At 42.8% G+C, this 22,304-nt stretch overlaps 1 protein-coding gene and 1 long non-coding RNA gene across 10 annotated transcripts in view; one reads left to right on the top strand and one right to left on the bottom strand.

The window, feature by feature from the left end:
* The first annotated feature begins 1,664 nt into the window (after positions 1-1,664).
* On the top strand, positions 1,665-5,636 carry LOC135327275 (uncharacterized). Its single transcript, XR_010387377.1, has 3 exons — positions 1,665-1,903; positions 3,483-3,662; positions 5,107-5,636. It is a non-coding gene; the product is annotated as an uncharacterized LOC135327275 (long non-coding RNA).
* A 6,654-nt stretch (positions 5,637-12,290) lies between these two features.
* Positions 12,291-22,304, bottom strand: part of ARHGAP12 (Rho GTPase activating protein 12) — an 85,590-nt gene continuing 75,576 nt past the window's right edge. For 8 of the 9 annotated variants that reach the window (XM_064505815.1, XM_064505817.1, XM_064505812.1 and 5 more), the window contains 6 exons: positions 21,936-22,055; positions 19,011-19,109; positions 16,847-16,924; positions 15,628-15,762; positions 15,242-15,344; positions 12,291-14,808 (listed from right to left, as the gene is read on the bottom strand). In XM_064505815.1, coding sequence (XP_064361885.1) covers positions 14,634-14,808; positions 15,242-15,344; positions 15,628-15,762; positions 16,847-16,924; positions 19,011-19,109; positions 21,936-22,055 — 710 coding nt within the window. In that variant the 3' untranslated portion in view covers positions 12,291-14,633. The remainder of the gene's footprint in view (positions 14,809-15,241; positions 15,345-15,627; positions 15,763-16,846; positions 16,925-19,010; positions 19,110-21,935; positions 22,056-22,304) is intronic. The other variant, XM_064505816.1, reaches the window with a different exon arrangement.

Here is a 22,304-nt window from a genome sequence, read left to right as displayed (position 1 = left end):
CCCTTCTTCGCATCCCCACCCCCAGCATCAGCCTGCTGGGCTTAATCTCCTATTTACTCCGTATCCTGGTAATTTAATATTATAGACAATCTATGATAAAGCCCAGCCAAGATGAGGTTTTGCCAGTTACACAAGCTTTCTCTGTGAAGAAGTCTTCTCGCTCTTTCAGGCAGCTGTTATTTGAACAGGTGTGCAAACCTTGGAAATGCAATACTGTGGTATAAATTAAACAATTATTTCCAACAAGAATGACACACTTCTGACATTTTTGCTGACATGAACCATGTTTCTCACAGCAGCCTTAGTTTTTGCGTACTCCAGCTGCAGATACAGTTAATACTGGACTTCTCCAGTGGCCCAGTTATGGTGGAAATCTTTCTCTTGTATATACGCACAGCTTTAAGGCTGTAGAGCGGAGCGCTCCAAGCCCACAGCCCCTTCCTGCGTGTCCCCGCATTGTCGCCTCTCACTGCCAGATGCCGTGGTGGGAAGGGCGGGCAGCTCGGCTCGTGCCTCCCCGGCCCTCAGCTCCAGCACGGCCAGAGCAGGAGGGAACTTAGCTGGCGTTTATTGCCTGTGCACCATCCGAGAGGTTTTTCAGAGGCTCAAAAACTGGCCAGATTTGGTCAGGCCTTGTGGAGACAGCAAAGGCCCATCACTAACACGAGGCTGATCTCGCTGTAGGTTTCTGAATTTCTGCCTCAAACAACAGATGTGCTAACGCTTTCTGATGAAGTGTCCATAAACTATCTATCTTCTCCTAGCTCCTTCTGAGGCTTGTCTAGGCAGATTTTGCAATGGCTCCTCTCAAAGATTACAAACTAGAGCAGAAATCCCACATTTGGCAAAACTTGCCAAACTTTTCAGCTTTTTATGGTTTTATAATCCACTGGAAAATAGTCTTGTGTTAAGGAATTTTGGACAGCTTCAACTGTAGATAGTTATAAATATAGAGATGCTTCGGGAAAGGGGTGGGGGAAGGTGAGTGCTTCTTGCTGAAGGACTGGAAACACAAAACGAAGAGCAAGGAGGAAGAAAGGGAAGGAGATGGAGCAAAAATGGAACCATTAAAAAGAGCTAAAAGTGAAAGTGAATTGTAACCATTTCCACTTAAGAAAAAGCCAGACCTGTGCCATGCGTTAAGCCCTCAGCACCTCGCCTAGCAGCATCCTGCTCTTGCAGCCCAGCCAGCTGGTGCCAGGTGCTGTGCTATTAAATCGGTATTGACCTCCTCTGATGCAAAGCTCATTGAGCAGAAGCTGCTCGGTTACATTCAAGCAGCTCCTAACTACATCCCTGCTCCTTGACCTGAGCTGGGTCTTCTGCTAGGGTGAGCTGGGCTTCAGAGAAGATGCTGTGTGTTTTGCATGTGGTTTTACATATGCATGTGTGTGTCAGGCTTGGACGGGCACAGTCATGTCTCTTGGCCTGCTCCTTTTTTCATCTTTGTTGTTTTGGCTTGTTATCTTCAAAGGCACACGGGTCTTATTTCCTCTTCTTCCCCTCCTGCAAGCTGGTATAATTTCAGTGTATCATCAAATAGCCCCATGCAGACTGGGTAGAAGGAAGTGGTGGGGTTCTGACTTTTGGAGGGGAGGAAGCTACGTTGTGCCCAAAACAGTCTGGCCAGCACCATCCAGCGCAGCATTAGCCTCTGCCCTGGCCCAAGACCTCGCCTGCCCCAGGAGGGCTCATCGGACGGGCATAGCAGGGACGAGACACCTCCGCCAGCCACCACGACCATCTGCAGCTGGGGATGACCTTGGGAGAGGCAGCCTCGGCCTCGAGCGATCCTTTTTGCACTTGATGCAGCAGCTAAATCAGATGATTCTGAAAAAGAACCGATTAGTATTTCTGATCGGTGCTGACTCATGGAGCTGATGCAATTCCTTATTTCAACCAGGTATGTTTTATTAGTCTGCCTTTCAAATAGATCTTTCCTGCAAAGATGAAAGATTATGAGAAGTAGGTCTTATGGCTGCCTTTCAAACTCCACTCTCTCCTGTATTAAGCCAATAACATGTAAGATGATAGATGGGAATTCTCATGAGATGTCATACAAAGTGTTCACTTTAAAACAAACAAAAACCAGTCCAGTTTTAAAAATGAAACTGTCATAACTCATACTGTCTCTGGCTTCAGGAGTTCTGGCAGCTTAGCTTCAGCAGAGATTTAAGACTAAACAGTGTCTAAATACAAATGGACAAGAGGTGCAAAATTGGATTGTGTGGCCTTCCAGACCCAGCATCCAAGCTTCAAGGGACTGCAAAATGTAGATTGAGTAGCTGTACCAGGTGCAATGAACCTGAAGCTACTCAATTTCATTTCAGATTTTGAGGGTCTTGAATCTATGCAAGATTTTTAAAATAGTGCTTTGGAGTCATCATGCTGGATTTTACAAGCTGGCTGGCTGAAATGTGTGGTGGTTGTTTATGACATTAATGAACTCTTTCTTAAGAACAGGGGGACTTCATATGAAGCTTAATTAAAACTTTTTGGAAAGGTGCTGGAAAGAATTTATTGGAGTTTATTTTCCTTGTGCTTTGAAAGGGGAGGATTGTGCCTTCAGGGTAGAGAGCGACCTAATCAGCAGTGTTCGGCACCACATTCCCTTTGGCGTGAAGCCTCGGCGCGTGGGCACAGCCTGGTTTGCGCCTCTCCGGGGGCGATGTGGGGCGATGACTGTGTTCATGTCAGAGCTAGGGCGGTGCGGGAGGGGAGGGCAGGTCCCAGGCAGCCAGTCCAAAATAAACCCCTCAGCACTTGCCAAGGGCAACTTTTAAAAGATGTGGTGTTGTCCGTATGCTCCTTTTGTGCACTTGCCCGTAATGTGCGTCTTGTGCACCAAAAGGAGAAGGGGGCTAATTTTTAAAACATTCTCTATTCTCCGTGTTTGCCCTAGGAATGGGCAAATATTTCACATTAACTACGTTCTTCTGCCACTTTTTGTCATGAGAACACGGTCTCAGAATTGTAGAGCCTGTGAATTATAGTAGTAAATGCTGTATTGCTTTGACCTTTCAAAATGTCTCCAGCAGGATTGGCTGGACGTCCTCCCCTCTCCCCAGAGGTCAGGCGGGTTGTAAATATAGGCGAAACGAAATAGCCAGATAATCAAATTGAACCTATTTCGCTGCAGTGCGGCGCAATCACGGCATAGTGAAATTCCATCAGCATCGGGGCTGCACTGCGAGCGCCGCGGAAATCGCTTTGTAACTGTCCGCAGCACTCGAGAAGCCGCCGTTACCGTCTGCGACGCTGTGGGCTCTGCATTTTTAAATGCCTTTTAACAAAGAATCAAAAAAACAGAGCCCAAAGCCAAAAAAAAAAAGAATATGGGATAGGCTGTCATTTTAAAAAAAACACTTCACCTGAAAAACCTGCCTTGGTATATAGGATGGGTGATAAGTCCTATTTGCTTGGTTTGTTTGTGGGTTATTTTTTTTTTCCTTTAAAGACACTAAAAGGTCTCCTCTATTCAGGAGCAGGTGAGTGGGTTGCTTGCTGCATCACCTGAGCTTACCTGCATCAAAGAACAAGAAGTGCTTTATACCTTATTGCAGCAACTGCGCCGAAGTACAGTGCATAACCAGGGGAACAAAAAGTGCCGTAACTCCAGCTCTGCCCAAGGCTAATACTCAGAAGTGGCGTCCTCTGCCCAGGTGAGATGAAAATGTGGCCGTTGAAATCCGTAGAGACAATTTTTCGGCAGCGCGCACCAAGCGCGGCACTGTAGCTCTGCCGGGCGCAGGCACAGCGATGCTAGCAGTGGGGTAGCAGGGCATAATTAATGTTTACTTATAATCAGCATCTTTCTGTGCCAGCAATCATGGCAGACTGAAACTAAGCAGGGGAACCAGAAACCCTGCTGCTTTCAGCTGTCTGGAACAATAATTACACAGTGCCACGGCACCTCTGGGAGTCTGGCACCATTTATCCTCCCTGACTCCGCGCGCTGGTTACCTGCCACCGAGCAATCCCCGAAGCAACCAATCCTCAACATCATTTTCATACAAAAGGTGGAGAGAATTATAATGGCGTTGCTATTGCTCTGCCTTCAGAAAGCTGGGCTGATGGCTTAATTGAGGTTAAAATAAGCTCCAATCAGAGAGGTAAAAACCTAACAGGGCTACTTAATCTTATATAAATACAAGAGAGATACAAGTGCATGAGGAGAGAATAATAACTGACTCCGGTAGGGTTTCTATGGAGAATAATCATTAGCCAGGCAGTGAACAGATTGGACTGGGAGCAGGCTATTTAGCATTCATGCCCTGGTGGTAAAGGCTTTGAGTTGGAGGCTAATTTGAATTTTAGGGTTGGGTTTAAGGAAGAAAAAAAAATAAAAAAACACCTCTGTCTGGAGCAAAGCAGCACCGTACTAATTTTTTTTGCCCTAGACTGTGCTGAAGAAAATCAATGGACTTTTACTCTACAACTTAGGTGCAGTTTGTCTGACACAAGGGAGCAGTAATTGCAAGTCGGGAAGGCGGCTGGGTGACTCTGGAGCGAGGATTTGCGCTCCCCTGCCCAGCGCCAGTTCCCAGACTGGCTGCACTGGTGCAACCAGCGCGTCCCCCCTCGGCTGCTCCTCGTGGAGGGGAAGGGCGGGCAGGAAGGGCGAGAAGGCCGGTGTCCTGCCTTTTCCCAAACTCCACCGCAGGGGCTACCAGAAAAATAAATAAAAGGAGAATTTAATTTTTGTCTTCCAACATAGGAGCTTTTCTTCTCATAGCTAATTCCCTTTCCTTTAAGAGTTTGCAACTAGAATACTGATTCTTTGTCAAATCACCAGGGACGGTTGCCAAAACACAGATGTTTTTATTTTTCCAGGCTTATAGACTGTTGGTCACTTATTCTGATGAGTTAAATTGGATGCTAGATTTCAAAAGTATTTGAAAACATTTCTTTTTCAGTTAACTTGCATGCACTTCCACTGTGAAGTAAAATTTCAGCCCTTTGCAGTGCTTTTTGTTTACCAGATGCTCACAAGAGTGTTTTGTGTTGCAATTACTTTTCTTTTAAACTGACTACATGAAAAAAAGCAGTAACCGGCTGGATATGTGCAGATCCTGCCAAAGTACAATTTCTGGGCTCTTTTCTTAGTGTGCAGCCTGGAGATGAAGTTATGCCTTTCCTCCAGCAGCAGGTCAGCTGACACCGCTACGGACCATCCACGGGGGGATCTGGCCTCGAGAGCTGTAGCTGGAGGCAGATGAAGTTAGAGGCATGATATTACTGGTTTGAAGGTTTATGTATTTTAGTGTAACCTGTGATCTCTTCTCTCCTGTTACTTTTATTTATGGCTTAGTATTTGATAAAGTGTAGATTTTTTTTATTGTACAATTTACAATTTTTTGTATGTTTGTGTACATTTTATGTACTTTTTTTGTAAATTTATGTAGAAGTATTTGCATTTTTGTACAATTCTTTACAATTTTTTTCAATATTGTGCACTTTCAAAATCATGTTACAGCCACCATAAATCCTGTTACATCCATCCACAAGACTATACGTTAGATTTGCTGTTGGCGTCTGCAATCATTTGCCCATTAGCTTTGCTCACCCATTCCGGTTTTCCCTATCTGTCTGAGCTGAACGCCTTCAGCTGATGTCCATCGAGAGAGAAAAATAAACTGCAGCCTGCAGCTGCGTGGAGCGGAGCTGCTCCATTGCTGGTGCGAAGTGCAAGAGTCTTCCAGAAAGCAATGAAAAATTGCACCTGTCCAGATGATGAAAAACGCCGGGAATCTCGCCGTTCCTGAGGCCTTAAAGGCAGATAATTACGCCGTGAGCAGCTTGCTCGGCGCCTGAGACCGCGCGGCGCTCCGAGGCAAGGCTGGGGGAGCCCCACGGAGAGGCGCACGGCGGCCTCGCCCGGCGCTCCTGGGGACGAAGCGGGGGAGAAGGGGCAGGGGCTGCCCCGCCGCTCGCGGGGGCTGCAACATGCTCTGCAGGGGGGCACGGCTGGGCTGCCGGGGGGCATCGTCGCGGCCCGTGTGGCTTCCTCAGTGAGGAGCCGGGGCGCTTCTTTCCCCACTGCACCACATCCCTTTTGCAAAGACGGGGCGAGAGGGGAGGGTTTTGCATCCCGGTAGCCCCGGCGGCTCTGCTCCGCCAGGGCCAGGTAACGCAGATGATGGCCGGGATCAAGGACAAGTGATGCGATCAGGGTCAAGGCAATTCTGAAGCAATTTGTGCTTAATGGGTAACATGGAGCAGAAGTGACTGGATATTTCAGCTCTCTTGGAAAGCGTGTGACAGAGTCAGGTTCGTTATCCCGGGGCAAGGTTACAGTGCTGCTCTGCTGGCTGGGGCTGGGCAGAGGTGAGGTTGCAGAAAGAGGACTGGCGTCCTCCTAATCAGCTGGTCCCTCTCTTTTCAGTGCTTCAGATACAAAAAAGTGACGCGCTGTGGATTAGTACAAGAGGCCATCGACCTACATGGGGTGAAACAGGGCTTCGGGGAGAGTTAAAAACTTTGCCAGGTCTCTTTGCAGGGCAGCTTGGAGCGGGGGGGGGGGAACCTGTGGTGGCGCCAGAGGCCCCTCAGCTCAGCTCAGCTCAGGCTTCCCCACGCCGCCGCCTGCTCTGCTGTGGCTGTGACCTCCAGCTCCTCCGGGTCTCCCCAGGGTTGCACGGCTCGGCTGGGAACCCCTTGGCTGCACAAGCAGGGACTCCAGCGGCTCTGCCTTGCGGCACTGAGCTGTCGATCAGGAAGGTGACTGCCTCGGACAAATCTTCCATACAGCAATGTACTAAATCAGCCACAACTGACCACTGCATGATTTTAAAATATTTTCTTTTCAGGGTGCAAGTTGTAGCTTTTAGGTAGTGTGCAGTGTTTTCTTGGGTGCTTGGAAAGGAAAGGAAATCTGTGATTAGCTGCATTCTCCCTGCTGGCATGAAGGACGCCCAGGTGTGGTGCTGACCACCGGGCCAGGGTAGAACAACGCACCAGTACCGAGCTTGGTGGGTACTTACTTTCTTTTAATTTGTCAAGCATATCTGCTAGACTAGGCAATACCTTGGTTTTTCTTTAACCTTAGTTCTTAATAATCAGTGCCTTGATTTTTTTTTGTACATAAATTTAAGCTGCTGAGAACCTATCCAAGCTAAATAATTCATTGTCACAACACGCTTTAGCTTGAAAATGATAATGAAGCTATGCCTAAATGTGTTCAAACAGCAGTTCCTGTCTCCAAAACCCACTTCCAGGTGCCACGGCGTAGCTGGCGGTGCCATCCCTCAAGCGGTGACAGCCACGCTGCAAGGAGAAAAGCTCTCGCGGCGGCTCTGTGACGCTGGAGTGCAGCTGGCAGAGCTGCTCCTCGCGTGCGGCAGGACCTGCGGCCGTGCAGGTTGGGCAGGACGAACCGGTGGGGCCGGGGAGCAGCTGCCACAGAGGGGTGCTGTGGGGGCAGCGGGGGGCACCGCGGCTGGGGGCACCCGCTGGCTGGGGTCACTGGTCCTGCCCTGGGTGTCTGCCAGGCTTTGGGTGTGCTACGAGGGGAAGCAGCGGGTTGTGCCAGGCTTCTGTTTGCAGTGGCAGATTAGAAAGCAGTTCCTCTGCTTTTCCAGGTTTGCAAGCCACGGGCACAGTGGCAAGGTGCTCGCCAGCGCTGTGGCAGCTGAGTGCCTGAGCCCAACGCCCAGCACGCCCAGCTCCGGCCGTGGAGCCGCGAACGGCGCTGGCCCCGTGCTGGCGGTAGCTGCACTGTGCCGTGCTGCCGCATCCATCCCCTTTCCGGGGACGCCGGAGCGGGGCCGTGAGTGCGGCCAGGGCGAGGGCGCAGGGTTACTCCGTTAAGCACCACTGCTTTAGGGGGGATTTACTCCACCGAACACCATCACTTTGAGAGGGAAATGGGAATTAAACTTTGGCCGGGAGAACTACTCTGATTTGCAATAGGGCATGAATGGCTAAGTAGGAACAAGGATGTCAATGTCTAAATGGGAGGCTAAATGCCAGCTTCATTCACAGTTTTTCAGACCAGTGAGGACCACTACAATTGTCCCGTCTGGCCTGCAACACACCGCCAGCCTCAGCTCAGCACCCAACACATTGTGAAGGGAGCAGGAGGGAGGACACGCAGCAGTCCTACCTCGCGCCCGCGCAGCCATCCCCGCTCTCCTACAGCCAAGGACTGGTGCAGGCAACACGAAGTTTGCCACATGAACAGCAACAGAGCCGAGCACTTACCCTGCCCCGCATCCTTGCCTTGCGTGCAATGAAAGCCCAGAACGCATTAGGACAACCACCTGGGGAGCTAGCTGTGATTTTTAAGAGCTAATGATACCGCCCACTGCTCTTTGTTTATAGTAAGCTATCTTTGCTCCCTCTTTAGTTAACTAAATTGTGTATACGCAGGGAAAGGAGCTGCAGCCGTGGCACACGGAGCGCTTGGCTGGCTGAGAGCGCGGCTGCACTCCATGGAGTTAACAGGACGGGTGGGCAGAAAGTTGTTCAGCCTCGTGCATTTGAATGAGGAGGCAGAAAAAGGGGGGAGGTAGGATCCCCCTCTCTAGCTGCAGCGTTTTAATGCAAGCCTCAGGCGGCCGGCAGCTGGCTCACAGATCAGCCTACGCACAGATGATACAGGCGGTGATTAAACAGTAACATGGAATTACATCGCTTTGCCTCAGTATCATGCCAAATATAATGCCTAATTGCTTAGTTTATATACATTTCTGCAATTCAGGAGCAGAACAGGCACTTGGGGAACTAGGGGAGCAGCAGGCAGACTGCTCTAACTGCTACGTGGGAGGGACCCCTCTCCTGGTCCAAGCTTTTTTGTTGGTTTGTTGGTTTTTAATCTACATGACCATTTAGGATTAGCACTGATGGCTTCCTTTTCCCAAAGTGCCTTCGGGCTGGCCCGCAGGCACCCGAGGCTCTGCAGGTGGCGGGCGCACTCCAGCCCCGGGCTCGAGGGCACTGCGCAGATAAGGAAGCAAACGAGCCACGTCCGCTTTCAGTACAGCAGAAAGAGCAGGTGGGTGGATGCAGGAAAAGGGAGATTAATAGGAAAAGCAGCCTTATCTTTAAAGCTTCAAAGAGCAAACTCAGTGCAGGATTGGTGTATCAGCAAGGACAGCAGTTGGCTGTGAAACAGGTATTTGGTAAGGGGAAAGGTGGCCACAGCCTTAGGCACACAGAGGGCTTTAAGGGAGGCTGGAAGAGACCCTCTACCTCTTGCACAAATGTCTCTCCCTTTTGCTTCACGGAGGGGTGCTGTAAAGGTAAGCGGGCTCCCGGGCACAGTGGCCAGGGCCTTGCAGCCACAAGCACCCCACAAGAGCCCGGTGCTGCCCAGCCCCAGCTGATGTGAGAGTGGCACTTGGAAACACAAGATGTTGAATTTTTCAGTTCTGTTTCTAGGTGAGGGACTTCCTTTTACCTGAAGTGAGTAGCTAGGCAAAGCATTCAAGAACCCCATGCATAAGATGCAAAAAACCCACCAACAACCCCTCTGCCAGTGCAGCATTGCATCCTCAGCAGAAGAAAAACGCAGAGTACAGATAAGTTGGTCTGACACGTAATTCACCTTTAACAGTTTGATTTCATCTGTGTGGCTACACTACATGATAAACTCATCAAATTAAATGCATCAGTATTTAGCATTTCTCTTCCATTGTCTTATCTAAAAAAATGAAAGTTTTTAATTGCAGTGTATACATAGAGTTTCTTAAGGAGGACAGCTCTGTCTTGTATACTACAAATTAACAATCCATTCCGACTAAGCAGATTTGCACTATACATGAAAATCTAAAAGTTTTATTTTTATATGACACATATACCAGCTGTGCAGTGGCTGCTACTGTAGTAAGAGGATGGAAGGAATAGTAAAAGAATAACTCTTACATTAGAAACCAATATATCCTGTTGGATGGTTGTAGAAGGTCTGTAGAGCTGAAGTGAACACTGATGTAACTATTGTGAATTAAATTCACCTCAGTTAAAACCGAGGTGGCCAGTTTTCTATTTCTGGGGTTAACATTGTACAAGGCCAATGGCTGTATTTGCAAATTAACTGAATAGCAAGATCCTTCATTAGAGGAAAGGTTAAATGTGGTGCTTAGAACATCACCCAGAAAGTCCTCAGGGGCAATAGCATCAAACTGCCTGACAAAACAGCACTTAGATTGACCCTAGGCCTGAGCCTCTTCCAGGCTTCAGTTTGTCTGTCCTAGTTGCAATACCAGAAGTTTAGTAAAAGTTTTTTTAAGCCACACTCAAGACCAGTGCACTTTTGGGAAGGACTCTTTAGAGTGTCTTCATGATTACATGAGAGGAACGCAGCTCCTGACTCTCATTAGCATTCAGGTGTTTGTGTCAAGTGAACCTAGACAAAAGCTAATAACTGAAGAGCTGACACACACACAGAGGTTGCTCTGGGAAAGTCTGGAGAAAGATGGGCAATGTCATTTTGCAATGCCACTTGAACTCCCTCTGTTTACAGAGGAACCTACCTTGCAAAACATAGGCCAGGCCTTCCTCGGCATTGCATGAACTGGAGGGGGGGGGGGGGAACCCCCCCTCACATGAGGGCGCACACACACACACACACACACACACACACACACACACACACACACACAAATCTGTGCAGACTGGTGCTCTCTCTCAGCTCTCTGGCTCCTATTCCTTTTGCAGATTTTCTAAAGTGACTTTCTTTGCTATCACGATTGTCCATCACATCTGCTTTGTCTGGTTGCCTTAAGTGTTCTGCATTTAGTATTACTTTCTGCCCACACCAAGGATCTGCTCTCCCCTTCTCTGATGAACTACATTTTAGTGCAATAAGCTGCAAGATTTACTTCTATAATTAGAAAAAAAAAAAAAAAAGATTCTCTCTCTAGTTATTCTATTTGTAGCTCTGGGCTTGCTGAATGCAACATAGATTTACTCCTCTGAAACAAAGTAGTAGCCAAGTACCTTAAACTCTCTTGTATGTGACATGACTCCATTTGGGGAAGTTGTAGGAAACTAATATTAGAGCTGCCATTTCATTCCCAAGGAGTGGGGAGGGGAAGAGGCCAAGTTCCCTCTGAATGTCTTTCATGTTGTTTTGTTACACAGTGTGATCCTGTTTTACAAGTGCTCTGTTTACAAGAATGCTATGAAAAAAAAAATCATTTAAGTTCCACAATCACATAGGGCTACTTTTGTAAAGGTCTGATCCAGTCCCACCAGCTGCTTGCCCACAAAACTTTGCAATTGTGGAGGCTAATTAAGATTCTTCGGAGGAACTCTCCTCTCCTGGGCGGCTGCTGAACGCCTCATTAGACAGTCTGTGCCTCCCCCTTCGCCCCAGCAGAATGCCCCACTGTGCTTAGTTTAAGTTACGGCTTGTGAATTAACCAATTGATTCTGAAAATATCATTACTTTGTCTCTAAATAAAGCTCTTCCCTTTAAGGGGAAAAAGTCAGTGCTTCATATATGAATTATCTGATGCTACAACAGTACCTGCAAACTTCCTTCTCTCTCAGACTGCAAGAGCCAAGGATTTACTTGCCAGAACACAATGGATGCAGTAAACAGGGCATTTATCATGGCTTTCGGAGAAGATGGTGAGGAAAGTTCAGGCCCAGCTAGTAAGAATGACCTGTAAACTTGCACTCAGGAGGCTCCATTTACATGCACCTCTGATTTAGAAGTACTTTTAGTCCTACATGAAAAGACTATATACATTTGCTATGTCTTTGTGCCTCCTCTCTCAAGCTTTAGAATGAAGAAACTCCTCACCGGTATAGATCAAGCAAGTCTAAGAGTTGCTCTGTAGTAACGCTATGAAGCTGAGCAGCTCTATTACTGGAACAAAATTTGAATTGGCATCAATACATAGCACTAGACCTCCAGTATATCTCGAGTGGTTGTGTCTGAAATTGTTTATATTCAGCCTTACAATAGGTTATAAACTGGAGCCAAATCTGGTTTATATATTCCTCAGTTTGGGCTTTAAATTTAATTATGTTTCATCTAATACAAACAGCTTTCCCTTGTGTTCATGCAAAAATCTGTTTTTGATTTTAAAAGAAAGCTAACTGTAGGATCAGCAAGACAATGTATTACACCTAGTAAAGAAACCTAATGTGCTGACATACAAAATTTCAAGTTAGTCAAGACAAGCACACCATCAGCTTGGACAACCTCCTTTTCCTGGATGTTTGTGTTTAGCTGCTCCTCCTTCAATAAAATAAAATAATGATAAAACGCACTTTCACCTCGCCAAACTTATAATGAGAACAGTAAGACTTCAAGTTTTACTACACAAAAACAAACTATATATAGTAATAACAAAATGCTTTATTTTATGAGAATACAAGAAAAAATGTTATGTTCATCCTCATTATCAAATTGTTTTTAAAAAATGCATCCTTCCTTTGAATACAGAAACACTCGTACAGAAAAAGTGATCTGTAATGAAGCACTCATTTAACAGTGGGAATTCTGTTTTTATTTTAAAACTGAAGTTGGGATTTGAATACCCTACAACAACAGATTTCAATGCATTTTATTTTCTAGTAGACTGGGGCACACCTGCAACTCAGCACAGTTCCTGTTTGAAAGCCCAACAGGAGACTGAAACACAACACTGAGATGTAGCTATCACGATTCTCACCCAGGTTGCTTTGCAACAAACCACAAGACTTCACCATTACCACAAAAAGACAGTGAGAAAGCCACAAGGTAACTTGTCTTTTATCTACGTAGAATTTCATGCAAGTCTTACGTTCATGAAATTCTCCTATCGCTCATCTGATCACACTTCAGTATTTCACCACATACCCCCTTTGCTGTGGAACTTTGTTGTGAAAAGTATACAACAGATCAAAGGTGAAATAAGTCGGGATATGTGAAATAAGTTGGGATATGGTTTAAAGACCACCAATTTAGATTCATAAATCACTTCTGCCCTCTCTGAATCTTACAACAGAGTTAAAGTTGTTAAAAGAAAGGGACTGGGAGATTCCTAAATTTGTCAGGTTATAAAGTAAGCATTCATCTAATACGGCATGACGACTCTCTGCTGTAAGCAGCATCCATGCTAAGCAATAAGATACAGCAGTCTTACTGTTTGAATGGGGTCCACGTTGTCTGAGCTGGGAATGGCAAACTGCAAAATAACTAATGGTTTTCTTTATTCAGGTTAGACATAACAAATATGTCAGATACAGCAGTTAGTCTAGAAAAATACATTTAAAAAAATCTTCAGCAGACCATGCTCCCTGTAACAAAATCTTTCAAAACCAATTTTACAAATTCTACATTAATGTAAAAAGAAATTCTTAAATTTAGTATCATGGATTCCATCAAACATCTATCTATCAAAACATGAGTTTCACTATTTGTAGATGTTAGAATTCATAATACATTTTTCTAATGTATCCTGTACATATTAAATAACCTAAAAGGCTCCTCTTGTAGTGCATTAACAATTTAGCAAGCACACTCAGTATTTTTCCAGTACCATTTGCATTACAGTTATTTGCCCGCAAATGTAATTAACATCTAAAAGTGCACACAGTTAGGTCCCCCCTCCCTCCCCATAACCCATTTCGCTGCTGAAACCCAGACATCCACGGGAAACGTTATGCTATTGTAGCTAGTCTACCCATGATTAGAAATGTGTGACTAGAATGTCTTTAAACTATACAACAACTGAATTATGTACAAAATCCAAAAAGACAGCCTGTATTTACATCAAGAAACTTCCACTACCACAGGATTATACCAAGAACTCAGTACAGTGTTAAAGTCGGCATTAACTTAGGATTTTAGCTGTAAATCAGTATGACACAAAAATCAGGAAATATCCTGGGGAAAAAAAGGAACATGTATATTAAATATGACTTCTATTATGCCACAAAAGAAATATCCACTGCTGGATATTCTTACAAGTTCAGTGTTTGAAATAGTGTGCTGCTCTATAAAGCAACTTAGAAGTTCCAGAATGACTATGGGAGAAAAAAGAAAAAGAACAGAAAGGAAAAAGGAAAAAAAAGTAGAAGTTAAAACAAAAAAAAGAAAAGGAAAAAAAAGGGGAAAAGGGAAAAAAGGAAAAAAGAGAACAGGTATCAAATGAGGGATTAGATCTGAATAACTAAACCAAACTGTTAGAACAACTTTAAGACATTCATTGCATGCAGAAGCCCCATGGAAAGGTGTTGCACAGATTTGTGTAGGCTGCAATACATAAGCTTAGGATGCAACTTCATAGATTTTTTTTTTTTTTTAATAACCAGTTGACAGGACTTCTACCTATCAAGTGGAAAAATTTTTAAATAAAATTCCAGACTATCCAGTTTGAGATTAATACCTTTCCTCTCCCAAGAAATCCAGTGTATGAACCTATATTGCAATTTTCAGATGTTACTTTAAAAAAAAGGTAAACTATAAACTTTTCAATTCACTTTTTACACAGAATTTTTCAAAGAAATCCAAAGTGTTCTCTTTAACTTGCATTTAACTGTTCAAACATTTCTCCCATTTCTCCCCTCCCCAAAAGTGCAAAATCAAGTTGCTGCTTGGTCCACAAACATAGTACATCATGTATAATGAGAGATTTGACTTCTGATGGAATACTGCTGCGAACTCATCATTTCCAGTGTCCACTCTTAGAAAAATGTCAGCGTCCAAAGACAGAATTCAATTCCAGTAGAATTAATTCTACAATCTGATTCTGGTATACTGTGTGAACTGCTATGTTACCAGTCTCTTTCTCTGGTTTTAATAAGGTTGGACCAAAAACGATTGCTACACTTTGATAGGTCATTCGGTTCTTTTCTCCATTTTCTACAACTCTAGAAGTGAGGAGAGGAGGGGGGGAAAAAAAAAAAGACTTATCAGTATTAGAGAAATGGGATGACAAGAAAAAGAAACAGACCAAAAGCAAGTAAGTATTCACAGTATTTATTTAATGACTACTCTCACTATTAGGACACACAGCTGCTGTGATTCCCTTCTCCAAGGAAAAGTTTTGTTTTGAAATACTATTCTTGATACTCTCACAATCTCTCTAACATAAGGACTTGGCAGCAAACATCACAAGTATGACACATACTGTCTAAAGTTGGTTTGGTTCTCTGCAAGCTTGTATAAATACAGACTGATATATTACTTCCATCAAGTCCAATATACTCAAGAAAAACATAATGGGAACTATCAGCTAGTAGTTTTAATTTGATTATTTAGATTACCAGCAATACAAAGCTTTTCCTTCCATCTGATACTTACCTTTTTAGGTGTCTAAAGAGCACCTGCATAGTATCCTGATTTGGTTTTGGCAACTGTTTGATTAAATCTTTAACAGCATGGACGCGCTGTCTTGGTTCTTGCTCTGCAAGAGAAAAAAGTGTAGAAGCAATATGTCATCATTTTTGTTTAAAACTTTAGCATAAAACTTAACAAATTGAAAATAAAAGCTACCATTTTGCAGCACTAATATTAGATAGTATACTGCCACCTCCTGGCCAGACTGTATATTACTGACAAGCAATTTTAAGTAAGCCTTACAGATATTCATAATCAAAACATTCATTTTACCGTCTAAAATAATTAAGTGAATTCTGAATATTGAGCAGGATTTATATAAAAAGCACATGCATTTTTTCCAGACTTACTAATTGCATTGACAAAGTCATTGAAGTGATGATAAGTGAAAAGCGGCTCTGGCAATTCTCTGAAAAACATCTTTAGAGCTCCTGTGATGACATGTATATCTTCCCATTTACTGTCATTCAGGTCTAGTTTCTCATCTGTAAGAGAAAATTATAATGAATGTTAGAAATTTAATTATAAAAGCCTTTTTTTCTTTTTTTAAATTAACTATTCTTCTTTCCTGTACTCATTGTTTTTAAAGCAGTGAAAAATTACTCCACTTCAACCTCTTTTCTGCTGGAAATACAGCAGTGTAAAGGCGATGCAAAGACTCTGTATCTGGCTGGGAGACTACTTCTCAGAATGAGCACTGAGAGAGATGCTCCTAAGGCTGAATTATAACGATAGCCATCCATGCTCTCTTAGAAGAGCTAAAATAAAACACTGTCTACTGGCCAGTTCTTGTAAGAACTGCTACAGTTTAGACAAATGGGCTTCAGACTGCTCAGGAAAGGGACAGATGAGAGAAACTGCAGTAGCAATTCCACCTCTGCTTGCAGACAGGGTCTTTTCTGGGCCACGATGGACAGAGGTGGCCCAACTGCCTCTGGCACCCCGTGCAGCTCCCCTACTATGAGGGCTTTCCAGAGGGGAACAGAAACTGCTGCCATGACACACATCCAGTCCCTGTCAGTCAGGAAATGAGCTGACATATCACAGATGAGCCCTTGTCCTCTTCCTAGCTGCAAGTTACCTAGCAATTCCCACCAAACAAAACACTAAGTTATCTCCCTGTGAAGAGTTTTTTGTATACAGAGTAGGGTCAAGAGGAGCTGAGGATCCCCATACTAAGAGGCAGTACCAAATCTTGCCAAAAGCATTAACTAACAAGTTTAAAGCTAACAGAAGCTTAATATGCTTAATGCTCCCCCCCCACAAGATATGAAAGCAATTTGAATTTTTTTCCCCTCAGATTGCATTACCACCTTTCTTTAGGATTACGTTCTAGCAGTTTCTTAGTGCTCCAGTTACAACCAAACCCCAGGATGCTAGATATTTTACTTATGTATACCTATGACACAATAAATTCTGCAATTAAGAAATAATTTTAATTTGAAAGATGCCAAGCATTCCTCATGAAAAACCAAAGTTACACTTTAACAAAAACTTTTACTGAGCTTTCTATGAACTTCAACAAACAAGCTGAAGATATATGCAATAGTACAGCTGAAGAAAACTCACCATGATTGACTGCAAATCTTAGCTTCTGTATCACTGCAAGATTGCCACTAACTCGATACAAGCCATCAACATCTAATCCTAGAACAAAGTTAAAATCCAACAAAGTTACACACTTATTCTAAAATCTGCATTAGGCTGCTTATTTATAGGTATGCTTAGCAAAAATAAAAACAAAAGCAATCCACACAGAAGATAACACAGAATACCTGATTCAACGATAACTGTAGCTAAAGTAGCTTTTTCGGTGGGCAGGGCACATCAGCAGAGAAGATTTAGTTTGCTGACACAAGTTTGGTTGCATCAAGCTCAAAGTAATCTCTCAAACTTCTTATGTGTTAGAACAGAAGTAATGAGGCAACAGCTCCAGGTTTTCCCAATGAGATTAGGGGTCCCACTTAAGATGCTCTTGGCAAGTAGGCAATGGGGAAATGGGGAGTCCAACATGCAAGGATCACGTATTTTTGTGGATGTTCCATTTTTTAATGTACAGTTAAGAAAATCAAATTAATTCATGCACAGAGAGCACCTCAAAGTTGACAAGTGACTGGTTTTGCATGGAGCAGGAATGATGTGCATGCACACTCATCACTACCCAACAGCCTTCAAAACTGAACAGACAGTCTTTGCCTTTACAGTATTGTACACTTAACCAGGCAAAGAAGAAAAACCGTGTCCCTGTAGTTGCTACTGCAGATAATCAAAAGTGATTAGGAGGAAAAGAATTTAATTGAAATGCTACTTGAATGCAGCATGTGAGTCAGTGCCACTGATAGGTGAGTGTTGCCTTTAGTCCCTGTAGCTCCTCAAGGAGTTGTCTGAGGCAATACAGCACAGTTACCAGCACCATCTGACATATCCCTTTTCCCCACAATCCACTAGTCATTCCTTTACAGAAAGGACTGATTTGGAAGTGTGTTGGCGGTAGAAAGAAGAGTTGGAGAAGTGGGGAAAAAGCTGTTCATTTCTGTCAGCTTCCCCTCAGGTATTTAAAAAAGGAAAACTTCACCACTATCTTCACTGCAATCCTGTCTTAAAAAAAAAAAAAAAAAAAACACACCACCACCAACAAAAAAAAAAGCAAAAAACCCTTTCTCACAAACTGCAAATCACCAAAGAAAAGCCACCTGCCGTTACAAGCAGGCTGCCAGTTTGTGAAACTGGAGTGAGACAACGAAAGTAGTTATTCTTCCCTTCCCACACTAAACAATAAAATGACAACATTTAGAAAGAAGGCTGCACGTTCCAACAAAATCCTAAATGAAGTTCCCATGGAAGATGCCTTAAAATTCACTTGTAGTATTCCCCTTTAACACTTACCCTGATTTTCAAGAGAATGCTCTCAAATTAACACACTGGTATGCATTTGAGTGATGATTATGGATACCCCATAATCTACTCCTAGTCATCTTTTCAAAGAGATGGCAATGACACCCACAACAAGAAACCAGCAAGAAAACCAGCCCAGACCAGAGCCAAATCCAGCAGGGACAACCAACATAGTTTTAACAAAAAAAGCACAGATGTCCTTTACATCAGACAATCCAGAATGTCACATGTAGCTTTCAAACACAGCACTTTCACAGTTATGCAGGAGAAACTTATTTTCCATGAAAGCAAATAAAAATTGGGTCAATGTGGACAGCGATAGTCTCCAAACTTGGATAAGAGTCATCTAGCAATCAGTGTAACTGGATAGACTTGTCCTCAGGCAGTCAAAGTACATGCAGAGCTAGAGTACAACTTTTTCCTAAAAGCTTGTTTCAGGTAAGTTTTAATGTAAATGATTTTGTTAGCATGCTTAAACCTTCCAAAAATTAATGGCTGTGCTTTGACAGTCTCTCTTATCTGAAAAAATCTGACAAGATGAGCTCTTCTGCTACTTCTTTTAACCCCTCTTTCTTCAGACCCTTGCTGCCAGGAGACTGCCCTGCCTTCTCCTCATCTTGGAAAACACTGGAGTAGACCAATTTCTCAGTTTTAAGATTCCCTCCCACTCCCAGGATGGGGATCCAACCTACCTCCCCACACTTGGTAACTCACCGCTACAGATACGAGTTTCAGATTATTTTTCCGAAGGAATCTACAGAATTTTAAGGATTAAAACAACCAAAATTAGACAGTGTGATGCACAAGAGATTTGGAAACAAAAAAAATTTCACCCTACCATGTTCCTCAACATGGTCAATGCACAGCTTCACAAACTTTGGCACCGTGCTGTTTTCTCTTTGACACAAGCTGGTGAGATTGGAACCAAACACTTGATCTGGAACGAAGTTAAAAAGACAGATTTACAGTAGAACAGGGTTCAAGTGACAGAACTAGTTCAGGTTAAAACAGTCTTCTACAAAGGGCAAAGACTACTGCAAACAATCATCACAGTATTCAAGTGAAAACAGTCTGAGTTCTCAACAGCTCCCAGTAAGAAAAGGTATCAGCAGTTATCCAAGTGTGAGTGCTTGAGTAAGGAACTTCAGCTACAGAAATCATTTTAACCTATCTTGAAAGACTCATATAGCCATTATTGTAATGAGAAAGGTAAAGGATTCACATATTCTACTGTGCGGAATTCTTGTTGAGTATAAAATACATTTACTGCAATCCTTATTAACAATCTGAACAGAGAGAGGAGAAACTTTAGTAAACTTAGAAACTGTTGGCATTACTTGGAAAAAAAATTGTAAAATATATATCTTTTGTTGCAACTGCTGTCTAATTTACCACTGGATATTCATTTACAGAGGAAGGCTTTAATGCAGTCTTTAACTTCTAAATGTATTTGTAAACAGTGGACCTCTACATCCATTCAGAGCTATGCATAGGTAACCCAGTTGGAGGATTGGAATCTGAATATAGACACTTAGGCACACTGATTATTTTGACACTTGTTTTCAAAACTGGACAATCCAAGGTGTGAGTTTTCTATAAACTAACCTATAAACTGAAGCAAAAGTGAAAATAAGGCTGGGCAGAGAACAGATTCTTGTAATGTTGTGAACTCCTCTTGTTCAGATTTTATGTTAGGTCTGGGAAAGACTTCAGTGCTATCTCCAACCTTTCTGTAAAGATGCTTGAATGACAGACTATCTCCCCAGTTCAGATCCATGAGACTACCTCTCTATTTCGAGGCCCTATTTCATAGCTGACAAAAATAAAGGGAATAAAGTTTTGTTTTGTTTATTTAAATAAAGTATGTATGTGAACTACTTTGCAATATCAAGTTGGCCCTATTTCAAAGCTCACTCAGGAGAAATGCTCTTGCATTTGCATCATGAATGGCATCTAGCCCATTTTTCCTGTTTAGTAAGCTTAAGCAGACCATCTAATAACGCTTGAATCCAAGAACTGCTCTGGGAAATCCAGACAGCGCACCAAACCAGATATACAACACCAAAACTTGCATACAATGCTATCATTAGCTGTATGCATTAAGGCCAGTGTCCTAAAACACCTCAGTTCTCCTGCTGCTACTCAAGCAGCCAGCTGTAAAAGCAGAATTGGTAAAAAGAGACAAAAAAAAGCCCAAGCAGTAGAAAGCAAGGCCAGCAAGAAGCTGGAGCACGTAAAGCAATGCAGATTAGGTAGCACGAGAAGATATGGTATGTAACAAAAATGATTTGCTACCACTGCCTCTGACATTAAATTTCCACATATACAGAAGTCATACTTATTCTTCCCATCTTAAAGTAACTTTTGTAGTTTTGTTTTTCCATGTAACACAAGTAACAGTTACTTCTCTGCTTAATGCATCTCAAGTGCTTTTTCTAGAACTTATTTTTTTGACTCATATTGGATTTACCAAGTTTTCAGTTTACTAAGTTTGTTTTATAGCAGCAACAAAAATGCACTTTTAAATAGACTTCTGTATTTTTCACTACAAACAGTAAATGTAAAACTGTACAGCACAGATCCAACTTTCAAAATTTACACCATGCTTTTAAATAAAAACAAACTCTTCAGTCCTTTATGTCTTCATTAAATATCCAACCATCAGCATGCATGTGTACATAAACTTCGCTTAGTGTTCACTGTTGATATCAGAAGTTAAGTCAAAGTCCTGATATTAATTCTAAGCTGCAAAGCAGAGTAAAAAGGTGAAGTCTGGGAATACTGCCTTCTTATTCTAAAGAAAAATTTCACAATGATAGTTAAACTCCCATTTGCAGATACACAAATGTATCAAATGTCACATGTAACAGAAGCACACTGGTTGAAATGTATACTTAGGCAAATCACAGCACAGTTTAGCCTGAAATTTGCCTACCCCTGTGCTATTTTGATCCTAACAGAGCATCACCTACAGAGTCCTGCTAAAGCACACAAATAAATGAAGTTATAGAGTATCAAGTCAGTAATTTACACAAACATATTAACTTGAACGTGTGCGTATACTACTCTTTTTTAAAGTTTCTACAAGTGTGACAAACGAAATTATACATTAAACTATCAGTTCCTTCGTAGGTTTTGATTCAAGAATATCTTTTCAAAACTTAGTATTTGTGAAACACTTCAGAAAGTGTGCACATTCAAAAAATGGTTTGGGTGGGAGGGAGAGGAGGGAGGGAGGGAGGGAGATTGAGTCAAGATTCCTTTAGCCTCACCCTGTTTGCCTGAATATGTAATTTCTTAAGAGATGACACGATTGTCTGGTTCCATTCAGACTGACAAAAAACCCTGTGAAACAGATGAAAACATGCATGTGTGCTCAGCCCCATCCTGAAAACAACAACTTTTCCTTCCCTTGTATGGACAAATGATTATTGGCTAGCCAAAATTTCCTGCTCAGCACAGCAGACCAAGTGGACTTTCTAGTTCAGAAGCATTCCAAGTCCAGACAGGCACCTGGGCCCTCATTTTTCAGTCCAGTTTTGCCACTAATGAGCTAAAGAAAAGAATATCCTCCATGAAGTTTAGCAGCTAGCAGCATTGCTCAGAGGAACAACAATCACCAATTCCACTATACAACCTAGACTTTTGTTTAGCCAACTATGTACATGTTTTACTCTAAAACAAGATCATTTAAATCCCATTTCACAGCTGAATTTCAATTCAGCTTTTCAAACTATTTCCTTTATTTAAAAGGTTCACTTACCCTTAATATAGCCTTTTTCACGGACAGCTTGTAACGTAGGGCGCCGTGTAAGAAATTTCTTCAGCTTTGTTTTGGTCTTCTTCTGTTCTGTGGAATCTATACTGCTAGGTGCTTTCACTGCTGGAAAAAAATGCATTTAGTGTGAATACCCACAAAGTTAACATTGCATCTATCTGCCAAAAAAGCAATAGAAAAAAATTTTAAAATTAAAGCTCAAACACATCAACAAAAAAACCTGTTCAGATCTGCATTACATCCACATTTTTTTTTTGCTTACTTTCTGGAACTCCTTGTACATACTATCCATTTTTCAAACTACCAAGAAACAACACCTTTCCAAAACTCCTATAAAACAAAGTGTTGCTTGTA

The sequence above is a fragment of the Dromaius novaehollandiae genome, chromosome 2 (assembly GCF_036370855.1).
Source record: "Dromaius novaehollandiae isolate bDroNov1 chromosome 2, bDroNov1.hap1, whole genome shotgun sequence".
NCBI classification, from domain to species: domain Eukaryota; kingdom Metazoa; phylum Chordata; class Aves; order Casuariiformes; family Dromaiidae; genus Dromaius; species Dromaius novaehollandiae.
This window is presented reverse-complemented; position numbering and strand designations above follow the sequence as displayed.